The 16,781-nt window shown below is 37.4% G+C and overlaps 1 protein-coding gene across 3 annotated transcripts in view; it reads left to right on the top strand.

Annotated features, from left to right (window-relative positions):
• PTPRD (protein tyrosine phosphatase receptor type D) overlaps window positions 1-16,781 on the top strand; it is a 521,791-nt gene that overhangs the window by 410,209 nt on the left and 94,801 nt on the right. For 2 of the 3 annotated variants that reach the window (XM_042963695.1, XM_042963694.1), the window contains exon 21: window positions 2,218-2,315. In XM_042963695.1, coding sequence (XP_042819629.1) covers window positions 2,218-2,315 — 98 coding nt within the window. Of the gene's footprint in view, window positions 1-1,668; window positions 1,711-2,217; window positions 2,316-16,781 lie in introns of all 3 variants that reach the window. The other variant, XM_042963696.1, reaches the window with a different exon arrangement.

Genomic DNA, 16,781 nt, shown 5'->3' with positions numbered 1-16,781 from the left:
CTAGCTTCCAAAGTAAATATGTTGATCACATCTTTGGTTGATTATTATGGTCTTCTACTGCTGTTATACTAATACTTTTCCCATCTCCAACTGGCTTTACTTTTTGCAGCTTTGAGCAGTAATTCAGTCCCCTACGCCTCCCTGATTGGCTCTGTGTCCTCCCTCTCTAGCCAAACCACCACTCAGTCCATATATGATAATAACTCTCTCCCACGATTCGCTCGAAAAGGTCTAAACATCTTTGTCTCTTTATTTTCTCTGTTGAAGCACTGTAATGGATGTCCACATCATTCCATTTCCATTTCCAGATAAGCCTAGAGTCTCTTGTGCCTTCGCATTTCCATTCTTGTCATTGGGGGTGCCTCATCTGGATAAGATCACTTTAATTATTAGACCACTGTCACCCATCTCCTCCCTCCACAGAATGCAAATTAGTTCAATTCTACCATCTATTTGGAAAAGTTCCAGAAATGGCCTCCAACATTTTGATCCAAATACACAATTATATCAGCAACAAAGAATTTCTACTTCTCAGCCAACTCATTTTTATTGGATCTTCCACCAAGATTTTAGTTGACTGGAAGCCATAAATGCTAAAACACCACCTATCATAGCACTGTGCAAAAATGATGAAATTGTCTAGAAGAAGCAAACTAGTTTTTTACTTACCAGAAGTATTGATAATTTGGCATTTGAGATACAGGAACTTACTGGGTGGCTTTCAGTAATGGCATAATTCCTAAAATGCCCATAAAGTAATCACATGTCATGTTGACTTAATGGTCACCATTCCATAGCCTAACACCTTCCAGAGAGTCTCAGGACAGCAGAATGTCAACATGACCTCCAGTTTGAGCTCCTCCCCCATTCCTTTTCAGTTTCAGAGGCTTCCCTGGGGGCATGCTAGTTCAAGTTTTTTAGCCAGCTGGAATTTGTATCCATAAGACATGAGTCAGCGATGCTTTCTCATGGTACTTATAAAAAATTCATCACAAAGAAATAAAATGTAAATCACATGAAAAGCGAGAAAACATTGGAAAGACCCAGGAATCACCAAATTAGTGATAGATTATTTTTAACGGAATCTGTGAAATTAATCTCACTTCAGCTGGCAGACGGAACTAAGATGTGCCGCCCCTGTCACTGCTTTCTTTCTTTTTCCATCCTCTTTCACTCCTTGTCCTTTGACCATTTGCTCACTCTCTTGCATTCATTTCCCATTCATGGACAAAGATGTTTACACCTGAAGTAGATTGTAGATTTGCTGGGAGTTGAAACTTGGGGACCTGGGGCAAATACCATAAAGCTGTTAGTGTGTGGCCATTTATAAATGTCCAGGTGAAGGCCACGGCCCCAACCTCTACAATCTGCTACTAGTGGAAACATTTTTGAAACTCAGTTTGGTGTCTGATTTTGTCATCAGTGATTATCGTCTATGAACTGTGGTGCATGCCATTCTTTGTGCCCATGTTTGCATGTGAATGTCAATCACCTTCAGGTATGTGAACTATTAAAGCGATCTTAATCAAGTCACAATGTATAGTGAATCCTGTAAAAACATGTAGTGTTTTTATCAGTCCTTTATAAAAGTATATCAGACTATCCATTTCATTTTTTTTAACAAATCCGTTCTATTTTATTTTATTTACATCATCATTTCCTTTGCAGGTTCAGATGATTCCGGTTACCCTGGTAACCTTCATTCTTCAAGTTAGTTTTCCTTGATTATGCATAAGTCACTTTATGTTTCCTATCAAGCTACTATACTCTTTCCCTTTTAGGCCTTTCTCAGTGTCTGTTTTCTTAGTTCACTTTACACCATTTAATTCCACACGATTTCCATTTCATACAGTGCAGGAGAAGGAGTTTGAAATGACATAACAGTCATTACTCAAAGCAGAAGTTGACATCAAGCCTGACTGTCAGTTTTCTCCGCTAGCTAACTGCATTAATTCATAGCACAATAACGCTTTCTTTTACACTAGGAGTGTTAGTTTGGGGATCATGCTTGGTGACTTTTCATTTGGCTACAAAATTCATCCTTCCAGAGCATGTCCTGCTTTGAGTAACCAAACTATCTGCCTGCTTCCTCACATTAAACATCTTTACTACTCACATGTCTTCAGGCCATTTCTAACTATAGTATTCTCTATATTTTGGAATAGTTAGCATCGTTTTCATTTGTTTTCAAATGTGTTTCTTCTTTCCTTTTAATAGGTATGGCTAGCCATCCTCCAATTCCTATCTTGGAACTTGCAGATCACATTGAAAGGTTGAAAGCAAATGACAACTTGAAGTTTTCCCAGGAATATGAGGTATTTCAGTGTGTTTATATTTGACAGTAATTTCAAGAATTTCCCCCCTCTTCTTTTTGACCATATTCTTAAAAAAATAACTTCATCAGTGCTTTTTCTTTTAAATATGACTCCAAATAGGATATAAAAGTTGATAACAAATAGGCGACTGAAAAGTGTCTGTACAATCAATATAGTAGTTGCCCTTTTAAAAGGTGTTTATATTCGGTGTTAATGAGGTTGATTTTTCTTTTCTGGTTTTAAGTTCATATACTATATTGTATTGATAAGCTTCCTCGTATATCAGATAGGTGCCAAATATATTGATTCATGGCCAGAGGCCTCCCTGAAAAAGCATGATGACAGGGAGTAAGTTGATATTTCTCCATACACTTAGTTTTCCATGGCCTGAAAACCCTTTAATTATGTCCATGTTCATGTCCATGTCCATGTGTGTGTACATGATTTTACCCTTCAGCCTTAAAATAATGCTAGACTTAATATTAAGATAGCCATATGTTCCTGGAATATTGCCTATTTTTGAAACAATGGTGAACTGAATAGTATCTTAAAATTTCAGAATCCTTATAGATTCTGTGTGAATGCTTGATGAAAGTGAATGAAAAGTCTTTGTATATTTGTGTGTATTTGGATATTGTGGTATTTATCAAGCAGAAAGTTTTAAAATTGAATTTTCTGATATTCCCCACCCAGCAACAGGGACTCATACTGAAACCAACTCATGAATTGATAACTGAACCATCATTATTCTTTTAGGCCAAGTTTGACTTAGCATAAGATTAAAAAGTACAACTCAAGCCTTATTGTGCCAAATAACAACAGATTGTTGGGTGCCTGAGCAGTCCAAATACCACCATGAAGAGTTTCTACTGATTTACCTAATGGGAATCTTAAAACACATCCCTGTTATCTCTCTTGGTTTCTGTTGTATCAACTCTTTTCTTTCTCAATATTTTATTTAAATTCCATTTAGCTAACATACAGTTTACTGTTAGGTTTAGGTGTAGAATTTGGTGATTCATCACTTACCTACAATACCCGGAGCTCATCACAAGTGCTTATTGTATCAACTTTAAATGCAGCTGTTGGACTAGATGAGCTCTCAGTCCCTACCAGTCCTAAGATTCTGTCCTTTCAGTGAGAACTTCTAAGAGGGGCCCCAAGCTCTAGTGACTACATGGATATTAACTACATGAAGAAGCTCCATGTAAGAGAATGTGGAGCAGTGGGATCTGTGGTAATCTGGATATTTGCATGGACTTTCTGAAGTCTTCAAATCTTTAGTTTTTGATTATTTTAAAGTACTATGCTGACTAAATAAAATGTGTCAGTAGCCCCATGGTCCTCCAGCTTTAAACCACTAGCAATATTTGCATCACTCAAACAATCTCAGTTGTATCCATGGTCTACAGTAACCGGCCTCCTTTAAAGTGGAATTTCTCTAGAAATACTACATGTAAAGATACTATAATAATACTCATTGAGCCATTAGATCAGAAGTACTCCTTGAAAGTAGTTATGAACTGCATGCTGCCAATGTTCCCATTAAAAACTCCCCTAGTAGCCATTGACATGATAGCCCACACTGACTTTTCACCATTTATCATGATGATGGTCTATGATTAAAGCTCCCTGGGCATGAATTGACTCTACTGTGCCTTAACAGCCATGAAGGAGATAGTTAAGTGTTGTATTCATCTGTGATAATAGGATAAAGACCTCTATGTAATATTTTAGGCCACAGAACAACATTTTGAAAAAAATTATTTTACTTGTTATCTTTCATATAAATTTGAATACATTTTTTTTACTAGCTTATAGTAAAGAACATGAAAGAAAGACAAGGCACATTACCTTCAAACATCTAATTATTTTGGCACAATCACTATGAATTAATGATTACTCAGACTTCTCAAGAGGCATGAAACAAAATTTGCTACTCTGACTCTACCACTGAAACAGAGGTTGAAGACATGGAAGCTGTTTGTACTTATTCTGAGGTCAGAATAGGAAGAAGCAGGTTTAGATTATGGCCCAGTGTTTTTATATCATGTGAGAGACTTCCTTTATTATAAAGAAAATTGGGCTCAGACATTGGATTTAATGACAGCTGGAGGAAGGGACCTGAGAAATTAGTAGCAAGAGCACTGTATATTAAAAATAATTATAAATACTTACAGTTTTCACTTTCTGATATGAGACTGTAAAGTTTTACTTGAACTTAAATAGCCATGATTTGAGGATGGCATATAGAATGCAGGGAATAAAGTTCTCCTGAAAGTTGGTATCACTCTCAAAGCCATCACGTTAGCTGGTGAATCTTTAGACTGATACAGAATAGTATGTATAGGGGCACCTGGGTGGCTCAGTCGGTTAAGCGGCCGACTTCGGCTCAGGTCATGATCTCGCGGTCTGTGAGTTCAAGCCCCACGTCAGGCTCTGTGCTGACCACTCAGAGCCTGGAGCCTGTTTCAGATTCTGTGTCTCCCTCTCTCTCTGACCCTCCCCCGTTCATGCTCTGTCTCTCTCTGTCTCAAAAATAAATAAACGTTAAAAAATTAAAAAAAAAAAAAAGAATAGTATGTATAGATCTTACCAGACAAAGTCTTAGCTAATGACTGTGAAAATTTTGGAAGTCTAATTAAAATTCACCAGAAATGCTGGTTTAGTAGGTCAGCCATGATAACCAGGAATGTCTGTTTTATTTTTTTTTAAGTTTCATTGAGTTGTGATTGACATATAACATTGTACTAATTTGTAGTATACAACATAATGATTTGATATATGTATATATTACAATATGATTACCATAATTATTTGAGTTAACATCTATCACCTTACATTTTTCTTATAGGAACTTTTAAGATCTACCTTTTAGCACCTTTCAAATATAAAATATTGTTAACTATAGTCATCATGTTGTATATTACACCTCTGGGACCTATTTGTAACTAGAAATTTGTAGCTTTTAACCACCTTTAACCTTTTCCCCTATCTCCCACCTGTTCTCTATTTCTATAAATTTGTTTTTTTAAGATTCCACATATAAGTGAGATCATACAGTGCTTATCCTTGTCTGTCTGGCTTATTTCATTTAGTATATTGCCCTCAAGTTCCATCCATGTTGTCACAAATGGCAGAATTTCCTTCTTTCTTTATGACTGAATAATAACCCAGTGCATATACATGCAATGACCTGAGCTGAAGTCGCATGCTTTACCAACTGAGCCACCCAGGCGCCGCTGTTTGTTTTTTGATACTTAGTTGTATGAGTTCTTTGTACACTTTGGATAGTGACTCCTTATTAGATATATAATTTGCAAATATTTTCTCCCAGGGAGTGTCCATTTTAAAAGAGCACTTCAGGGGACTTTGATGCAGGTGCTCTGAAGACTTCAATTTAAGAAACATTATTGGTTTAGGATAATATATGACAGAGTATCATCCTCCAGCCTTCATTTCACCATCCCCTGAAATGGCAAATAAACCAATGTATAAGATTCATTTGACAGGCATCACAGTCAACATTACCATTATCAATATCATAGACATAAATCCTATTTGTAGTAGACTCATTGTAAGTCACTACAGCTCCTACAGTCTGCTTAAGGGGGGAAAAGAGGACTTAGCTTTATTTATTATAAATTATCTACTTATTATGAATTTATTTTTTAGAAATTGTCTATTATAGAGCCAAAGGCTAAAAATGTAGCTATGCTTCAAACACTGTTGTCTCTAACTGAGGTATTTTGGAGATCACCCGACATCCTCTTTGAAATTTTTATTTTTGTACTTTTATCTGGACTGACTGCATTCTTCCCATTGCATGTGCCAACTTCTTTTGTTTCTCCCACCCATGTATAGAAAATGTGGCCTTTGATCATATTTTCATTAACAGAGAGTCCCCCTAAAGAGGCAACAATTTTCTTTCCAGTAAAATTCCAAATGTAAGAGAACAAACTCTGAACTCCAATTGACTCATTTTGTTGTGGAGACAAACATGAGGACATAGCTGCTAGCAGTGCACCTATTTAGATCTTGCTTCTTCCTTCAGTTCAAAAAAAGGAAGTTACTATGGAAAGGGGCTTGTGAGCTAGGAGGAGGAACCAGTAATTATCCACCATACTACCACAGGAAAGCACTATGCTAAGTTCTGGGAGGAATGTAGAATTTATAAGAAACCTTTACTTCCAGGAAGTCTAGCAGGCAAAATTAATGTATACATGCAAAAATAATAAAAAGAATACCAAGTTGCTAATTCGAAATACTAATGGAATGCTTTTGGGATTTAGTAAAGATCAGAGTGAGATGAGAAACTGGGCAAGGTATTGAAGAAAAGGTGGTACCAGTAGTGGAGCTAAGAAGAAAAGGAGTGAAGAGTATTTTGTGGTAGGAAGGATCAAAGGCACTTTCAAGGATGCTCTGGACTTTTACATTCAAAGTGTGGACTACAGAATAGCAACATTAGCATCCCTGGGAGCTTATTAGAAATGCAGATTTTTAGGCAGTATCCGAAACATACCGAATCAGAACCCACATTTTAACAAGGCATCCTGGTGATAAGTTTGTATAAGTATATTTGGAGGTGGGGGAAGCACTAAGTATACGTGTTATGATGGATCAAATTGTTTCTGGTGGGGAATTGGGTGAAATGAAGTCAGGCAATGAACAGGGCCAAGAATTGTAATGAGCTTTCATTGCCAGACACCATTAGCAAGCCTGGGGTGGATTGATGGTGGAAAGAATATGGACTTTGGACTCAGACAAATTTGTATTCTGATTTGAACACTTGGTATGGCTGTAACCTTGCATAATAATATAACCCTATGAGTTTCTCATGTGTAAAATGTGTTACTATGAGAATTAGAGAATATGTATGCATATTTGTATGAATTTCAAGACATACTTGTAGGGTGTGTGTGTGTGTGTGTGTGTGTGTGTAAAATAAGGGGCTCAATAATGGTAGCTGAAAGGTTGCACTAATTTTACGTAGCCAGTGAAAGATTTTATAGTGAAGTAATTGTTTGTATTTATTTATAAATTAATAGTGTTAAGCTCCTATCATACCTACCATCAAGTACTATACTTTCTCATTGAACAGGCCTGTCAGTGCAAAATTATAATAAAATATAATCAGTCCTATGCCCAAAGTTCTTCAAAGTATGATGAAAATACAGAGCACACTTAACGTGGTGGTTTCTTAAGAAATTAATCTGTCATCCATGTACATAATGGAAAAAAAAGAAAACGGAGACAGGAAGAATAATTAGGGGACTGTATATCAATTCTTACATGTTCAAATTATTTAAGCATGCAAATAGCATTGTTAGAAATGGAGATGTTTGGGGAAGCTGGGTGTCTCAGTTTGTTAAGTGTCTGACTTCAGCTTGGGTCATGATCACGTGGTTTGTGGTTGGGCCCTGCATCAGGCTCTGTGCTGACAGTGCAGAGCCTGCTTGGGATTCTCTCTCTCCCTCTTTCTCTTCTCCTTCCTGTCTCTGTCTCTGTCACTCTCTTAAAATAAATAAATAAACTTAAAAAAAGAGAGTTGGTTCACTGTTGAGTGGATATATTCACCCCATCCCCACTAGTCAATACCTCAACACAAAGGCATCCCAGTGGTCACTAGCAAGAAAAGCTACAAAGTCAGAGAAGATGTGAAACCATCTCCCAATTTGGTCTTCAAGTTGCATTTCCCAGTATCCATACTGTAGATAGAAATAATCCCAATATCCATACTGTACTTCAGGTACATTATAGACTTCATACATGGGTTGAGATAATAACCTCTTTTTAAATACAGTTACAACTGCACAGTTTCTTCCAAGTTCCTAACAGCTGACTTACAAATAGATGTAAGTAGTTATCTGCCATCTAGCCTCAAATGAGTGATAACTATCTCTCTCAGTAATGTTATCTTAAACATAGACATTAAAACTACTCTAAGAGCAGTCTTTTTGTTGGATCAGAGCAGAGTGAGAAACTGTGCTGCTCAGAAGGCCTACCTTTGACCTCTTCTGTTCTCACCATAAAACCCAGTACCAATGTCTTTGCTACCATCTGTGGATGTGTATTATCTTTTATCTCAGCACTCAAGTGTCCTCCATCATTTAGCATCCAGATGGGCTGAGGTTTTCTTCCTGTACTCATGGCAACACTCTCACATTTCCTGTCTATGCAGATGATAATGAGCCTCTTATCTGAAACATTCCAGATATTGGTGTCCTGTCTTTCTGTTTTAGTAACAGCATGTATGTGGCACCTTTGTCTAGAAGGCTAAATTTTTCACAATACTCTAGTGGGACAGGTAACAGAAAAAGATAGAATATTTCCTTCATGAATAAGGAAATATATCAAGACAGTGCCAAGACATATAGAGATATCTAAAAATGCTGCTTATATCATATTTTTACGTGCTTAGAGCTGAACCTCTGTAGTTGAACCCTTTCATCTCAGGGATAAAGAACAAAGTTGAGAAAGGAATTACATGCCTAGAACGTGGCTGAACCAGATCACAAATTTATTCCTTCTTTTTTCTTTTTAAAGTTTATTTATTTACTTTGAGAGAGAGCAAAATTGTGTGTCAGGGAGGGATAGAGAGAGAGAATCCCAAGCAGACTCCCTACTGTCAGCACAGAGCCCAGTGTGGGGCTCGAACTTAGGAACTATGAGATAACGACCTGAGCCAAAACCGAGAGATGGGTGCTTAACTAGTAGGCCATCCAGGTGTCCCAAATTTATTCCTTCTTATTGTTAAAAGGACGCTGTGCCTCAACCTATCTGCTCTAGAGACCTAAATATTTTGCTGTTTTCTTCTTACTATGGCCTGATTTTCTATAAATCTAGTCCTAAGTCCCCAACTAGATCAATATTTATACTAAAAATTTCTATGAAAATATCATGGTTACCAATTTGTGCTGCATGACTATCCCTGGGAAAACCCAGTGGTTTTCCCGACATGCTTCCTATGACATTTATTTTCTCCATAGATAGTTTCTTCATTCCCAGAGGTAAATATTACATTTCCTTGTAAAAGGACAAAACTGTCATCAAAGCAATAGCCACAAAAGAAAAAATTTCTATTTTCCCAAGGAATAGGTTCTTGGTATATTTGGCCATGTGTGCCACAGTGCATCTGTCGGCCTAAAGCATTCATTACTAAATGTTTCATAAATCTCCAAGCATTCATAATGTAAAACCACTTGTCAGTTCTGCTTTCAATTAGTTTATAATTTATCTGTAAACTCACGAGGATGGACATGCATTAGAGCATTACACAGATACAAATAAGAAACCAGACACACACAGATGATTTTTTTTCCAGCTTTGAAGGTACTGAATTTTTTCGAAGTGGCTCCTCCGACTTACTTTTCTGAAGGAAGAAAGTAGTAGATGACAGAGATCTGTTTTCATCTCTCTCTCTCTCTCTCTCTCTTATTTTTTTTAGTTCATTTATTTATTTTGAGAAAGAGGGAAAGTGGGGTAGGGGCAGAGAGAGAGAGTCCGAATCCCAAGCAAGTTCCGCACTGTCAGCACAGAACCCGATGCAGGGCTTGAACCCATGCATGAACCATGAGATCATGACCTGAGCCGAAATCAAGAGTTGAACACTTAACCGACTAAACCACCCAGGAGCCCCCTTATTTTCATCTCTTAGGCAAAGTTGAAGAGTGGAATAGACCAAGCAAAAGCCTTAATTTTTAAATATTGATACATGAGCCACATGAGATAATAGTTTGCTTTTTTTTTTAATTTTGAGCAAATATGGTAGCTTGTGTGATGTAATGAGAAAAATAAATGATTTCATAAAACAAAAAGTAGTAAGAACTACTACTTTTAAAAACTACTACGTTTTTTATACTGGGCTGGGTAAACCAGCTTCCTTCATGGGGGATGAATGGCTAAGTTTACTATTCCAAAGCACAATCTCCTGATATTCTAGGATCAGGGGCTTGGGTGAGGAAGCCGTTACCTACATCCTTGAGTACGCAGCTGTTTTACTGCCTGGGCCCAAACCCCTCTGCCTGCCATTCAGGGCCCTATGGTCATTGAGCTAACAGTGAGACTAGGGTGGCACAGTGGGTAAGGACATAGGCACTGGATTCCAGCTGCCTAAGTTTGGCTGCTGGATCAAGCTGTATGACCTTATGTGAATAACTGAACCTCTGTTTTATTACTTGTTTCGTGTCTGCAAAGGAACTAATCATAACACCTCATATGTAATTAAAAATAAATGGATACATATAAAATGCTTAGCAGAATCCCTGATAAAAGTGCTTAGTAGTCTCAGTAGCTATTATTTCATTAAATACAGGCCCATCACTTGTAAGATGCACATCAATTTCAGAGATGTTAAAATGTGAAAAATAATGTATGTATTAGACTCAGTGAAACCCTGGCCTCTTCCCATCCCTTTCATTGGTCAAATCCGTAGTACTTGGTTGAATTCAATAAAATAAACAATACTAAAGGAAGAAGAAAGAAAATTTGCTAATTTGGTGCACTGTAATCGGCACTTACTATGTTGCCTTTTCTTTTATTCTGATCATTCTTGGTGTTGGAATAGAAGCTTCTCCTGGTCAGGTGTTAGGCCTTCCTTGTGTGCTGCTGGCCACCTGGTGGCAAGCCCACCACTGGGCATGCAGCAGATAATTAACCAAAGTGTGTGTCTGGATCGATTTCTAACTAAATTTACAGTTCACAGAAGCTCTTTGTTGTGATCAAAATTGCTAGTACCAACAACAGGAGTGAATAGAACAAAGAATGTCTCTCTGTAAAAAGAGCTGCTTTCTCAGTTGACATCCCCACCTGATTTATCAGCAGTGAAGCCTTATTTTCAGAACTTTTCTCTCAGAAAATAGACAGTTATTATCTTTAGACAGTACAGAAGTGAATACATTTTAGTACAGACCCCTCAGATTTAACTCAAAAGTACCTACTGATTAAACTCCCAGTACAGTTTTTATAGTCAGGATGGGCCTCCCAGTTGGCAATCCGAGAAGATGGAGGGGGGCCGGGGTTGGATCATAGCTAAGAACCAGCATCACCGAGTAAGATATAAAAGTACAGAGAGTCTCTTCCCAGCTGGCTGCCATTCTGCACCTTATAAACAAATCTGGTAGGACACAAAGAAACAGCAGCTCCCCTCAGAAGAAACACATCCAAAACCAGGGTGTGTCTATGTGTTTATAGCCTTTTAATCTTTTTGAACTTGTGTAGTTGTTAGAACTCAAACTTCAAGCAAATTCTCAAATTTCAAAACTTATTTGTATTTGAACTTTTAAAATGTTCCTGTTCCCACTATCTTTTTTTAACCTCAAATATTTTTTTCCCTTACTAACCTTAAACTCCATATGGTTTATCCTTGATCCTTTTATTTATTTTTTTTCTTCTGGGAGTCATACTCATCTCGGGGGAATGTCCTATAACTCCTGTCTTGTTTCTCAATCCCTGTTCTCATACAAGTTCACCATAACTAATTGGCCCTTGACCATCACTGGATGTTGTCCAAATTGTCTTTCCACCTGCTCCCATGTGGAGCCCAAACCTCTCAGGAAACAATTAATCCTGAAGTGTTTCTAGTTCCAAAACAAGCTTTCAACTTCAAAGAAACTATAGAAAGAGAAAAAAAAGGCCTATTTTCTGAGTTTTGTTTTGATTTTAAAATGAAGTTGGGGTTTTAGGGCCAGAATGATGTCCATGTGGAGGGGAACAGTATCAGATGCTGGGGAGAATGTCAGAAGTCAAGAAAACCGGGGCTCATATTTGGACTTTGCCAATTAGTCACTGTGCTGTTTGACCCTGAACCAGCTACTTCACCTCTTGTAGCCTTGGTTCTCTCTCACTTAAGATGAGAATATTAGCATCTACTCATAAGGTTGTTATGCAGATGAATATATTTCAGGCGCCTAACCTCTTTGCCTTTCTGTACAAAACAGGCACACAGGAAACACATATGCCCCTCAGTATTGTTAACTTTACACTCGTGACCTACCAATTAGTCATCTAATAACACTACATTTTTTCCATAAGTTGTTTTATTTGCATAACATCCCGTTCTCCTTTTTCCAAAAATGGGTTCTATGAAAGCAATGAGAAGGTGAGCAGTAATGAAAATGGAAGGTGGTTATGATGTCTGCAAAGTTCTTTTCATATTTTGTATGTAATAGAATTTATGGATATTAAATCCACACTAAGTACCCAGTAAGACTCATTTTCACTGAAGAGTAGAACCTGCCTCAGGTCTTTGCTGTGAATCTGAATGTCCCTCGACAAGCTGTTTAACTCCTCTGATTTCAGTTTCCTTATTTATAAGAGAATCAGTTAGTTGGAATGCCTTCATCTGTTTGATGAACACTTACTAGAAAGTGGAAAAAAAAAAAAAGAAAAAGAAAAAAGGGTCAAGAAGTAAGTTTTTCCCTGGATAAGTCCATAGTTTTCTAAGACATAGTGGGTGATGGTCAGAAGAGGAGGTTTAAGAAGGAGCGGTACCTAGGAGAGGCTTCTCAGAGAGCATGTGAGTTGGAATCACTAAAGTTTGCTAGGACCAAAAGACCCCAGTGTGAGGGAGATTGACACACAAAGGCATGGAGATGAAAAGGGGCATGGCTTGTTCAGGGGACCCCAATGTGTTCTGTGCCTGTCACTGCAATGTCTGGGTCATGCTGCTCAGAGGTGAGGTGAGAAAGGTGATTACATTCTTAAAAGGCTGGGACACCAGCACTGAAGGGTCTGCACTAAGTGATCTCAAAAGTACTCTCAAATCATGGAAATGATTTCCTGTTTCTACTCCTAAAGCCGTAAGTACTCCCAGGGATCAAATGAATGCATCTGTTTGTATGTCACTTCTGAGTACAGCTTCGGGGAGAATTTTAATAATGCTGCTAAAAGGGATTAGGGCAAGGAGAGCCTATCGCTGCCCAACAGAATAAGAATGTCTTTACTTGTTTATGTATTTGGTGTTTAGATGTAATAAAAGTAGTGGGAATATTATTTGCCATGATTTGTCTACTGTGACTAAATAGTTTGTCATTCTACATGAAAAGTAATTGTTGGGCATGCCACCATGTTGGGGAGAACAAAGAGGATAAAAGGGACAGTTGTAAGCATTAAGACAGTACATGAACCTGTGGATTTAGCAATGCCTTGGGAATCTGTCATCACAGATACAGCACTTGGAGTATTTGGCTTTAAAAAGTTTAGGCATGTGGTATAATCAGAACTGTGTTATTTCTCACTTACCAAGTAAGTTTCCTTAATGGTGGGCATTCATCTTTCATCCAAACTCCAGTCAGAGGCTCATGGAGATTCTTGATTTCATTCACTCCTCCTCCCCTCATCCACTCCCCCTCATCTCTTCCTTCCTCCCCCCCCCTCCCCACTCGTCCCCATCCTCTCCTCCATCCCCTCAATCTCCTTTATCCTCTCCCCCTTATCTCTCTCTTCCCCTCTTCACCCCATGTTCCCTTTCCTCATCCCTCTCCTCCACTCCTGCCTGCAAAATATCCCTTCATACCTTCTTCTTTAGTATTAAACTATGTAACATTTAGTATTAAATTTTAATTAAATTAAGTTTTAATTTAATTAAATTAAAGGTTGTAATATTGCCTAGCTTTTCTGTAGTGCTTCACAGTCTAGAATCAGCTTTATAGAGACAATAATGATAACACATGTGTTTAGCACTTAATATGTGCCAGGCAGTCTTCACAACATGTTACATATACTAACTCATTCAGTCCTGCCAAGCAGGTGCTATTAGTACCCCCATGTTATAAAAGAAGGGACTAAACTGAAAGAGAGAAGCTAGGTAATTTGTCAAAGGTCATGCAGCTAGTAGGTGGCAGAACTGGGATATGAACTCACATGGCTTGGTGTCAGAGTCATGTTCTGACCACTATAAATAATTCCCTGTGATGGTTCCTTCCACAATTGTTTTCATTATGGTCTTAAAATAAAACACATTTTATGTGATAATCTATTAAGGTAGTTTTGTAATATTCATGAGTATTTTCTGATTCCAAATAAGATGTGTTGATTCAAATTTCTGATTGATATAATTATATTTTATTTTTGTTTTTCAATATCATGGACATTCTTTAAAACAACAAAAAAGGACTTGGTTTCTTTTGGGTAAGAGCTTTTATAACCAGCCTTCCCCTTCATGTTCTTGTTTATTTATTTATTTTTTATTTAGCAAGTTTAAAGATGATGAAAGATTACAGTTTATACCTGAAAACAAATAAACTAGCACTGCACTCTAACCTTGTTGAACATAGACATATGTGATTAGTTGGACTAGAAATCCTCAATCCACCAGGTTGACTCAATGAATTTTCTTATAAAAGGTGACTTCATGTGTTTTCTGATCTTGACCAATTTCCTAGGAAAATGAGCTGGAGAGAAAGCAGAAGCAGAGGTTGGAAGGATTGAAAGGTCTAAAGACTCAGTCTTAACTCTCAGAGGGAATAATCGGTATTGACTTATTCTTGTCTTTTAAACTGTAGACCAGAGTCTACCTACTTGTTTAAAACTAAATATTGGGGCTCCTGGGTGGCTCAGTTGGTTGAGTGTCTTGCCTCTTGGTTTCAGCTCAGGTCATGGTCCCAGGGTTGTGGAATTGAGTCCCTTGTCGGGCTGTATGCTGAGTATAGAGCCTGCTTAAAATTCTATCTCCCTCTCCCCCTCTGCCCCTCTCCCCTACTTGTGTGTGATCTCTCTCTCTCTCTCTCTCTCTCTCATAAATAAATTAAATTAAATTGGAGATTAAAAGAAGCGAAACATGCTGGCAAAATGCCTTCCTCTCTGCATATCACTAGATTCCAACTTTATTTAGGTAAGACCCATGATGAAGGGAAAACTTGTTCACTACAATACATTAAGCTTCATAAATATATTAAAATGATATAAAGTGACATTTTGCCTTAAGATTTTTAAGGCATTCTTTCATCTATGCAAAGTCCTATTTTAAGTTTCCACGACTTAATTTCATATAAAAGCTAAGTGTTTTTAAAAGATAGAAGCTATTACTTCCCAATCAGAAGTTTGCCGTATTTCAAGTTGGCAGGAATATACAAACTTTTTGCCTATATACATTTACTTCCATTAGTTTCAGGGCCCATTGTAGTTGTTTTGTTTGTTATAGCTCGAGCTTTTATTTCTGTTAAATTGAACAGTATGTGAAGTGGCATATAATTTAATGAGCTGGATTGACGAGGCAGAAGTTTAGCATCAGATGGGTGATTGCACTAGGTAGGTAACCTTTGTAGATTCTCTCTCTCTCTCTCTCTCTCTCTCTCTCTCTCTTTCTCTCTCTAACCCTGGGATTCTGGTTCTCTGATTATTATAAAACACAATTAAAAGTAGATGTTATAAAGATGAGGTTCTGGTACCAGGTTTCCATTTTTGTTTTCTCATTGTGGTGATGCCTCTACCCCTTCCTTGAAAGCTTAACTCCAATCTCTTCTATTGGTGTTCTATAACTTGGGAGTGCAGACATGGCTGAAGTGATTGAGAAACCATAATTAGTATGGTTAATGAACAGTGAAATGCTACCTCCCTTTGTATTAACAGCAGTTAGGGTGCTGCATTAGCAAAGGTAGGAGAACTCAGTCTCGTTTCCCCCCCCCCCATGGTAATTAATTGACCTCCTTGTCATCAGCTGAGACATGAGGAGAATAAAAATTTTCAGCCTAAATATTGGAGTTGGTGGGTGTTGCTGTGCAACTGGGCATTGATTTCCTTTTTTGTTCCTTTTCTATTCCTTCTGTATTGATCCTCCCTGTCACAGCTCAAGGATTCTCCCATTATCTTACAAAAGAAAAAAAAAAAGCTGTCCTAAAGTTTCAGAGGTTTGAATTCTGTGTCATAAAGTTTCCACTGTGGAGTTATATTTGAAGATTTCTAAAATCTTTGAATCTAGTCCAGCCCTGTTGTTTCACTGAAGAAAATACATTTTCTGGGAAGTTGACCGATGTGGTTGAAGTCATTCAGCCAGTTTTTGTATCTAACATTATGCAAAAGCTGATGGGTTTTTTTAAGTGGACTTGCTAGACAAAAACAAACTGATGAATAAAGGGGAAGGTTTTCTGAAACCAAAACTGTAGTCATCCATGTCAAAATTAGGTTAACTTGAAACATCGAAGAAGTTTTGCTTTCTATATGAGAACCCAAATAGGTAGCTATCCATGATTGTGATAGAGGTAATTTTTTATTTATTGACAGGAATAGTGATTCCTGGCAAAAAATAAATGTATTTGATATATTTCCATGTGTTTTTCCTTATCATTTATTAAGATACAATTAATGGGTTATGAATTTCACCGTTTAAAAGTGTACAATTCAGTGGATATACTTTAGATATGAATATTGAATGGGTATATTATAAAGACTCAAGAAGACCACTAGGCTTTTTTTCTCCTACATTTTGACAAAAATTTACCTTTCTTTTATTTGCATTGTTTTTAAACC

The sequence above is a fragment of the Panthera tigris genome, chromosome D4 (assembly GCF_018350195.1).
Source record: "Panthera tigris isolate Pti1 chromosome D4, P.tigris_Pti1_mat1.1, whole genome shotgun sequence".
NCBI classification, from domain to species: domain Eukaryota; kingdom Metazoa; phylum Chordata; class Mammalia; order Carnivora; family Felidae; genus Panthera; species Panthera tigris.
This window is presented reverse-complemented; position numbering and strand designations above follow the sequence as displayed.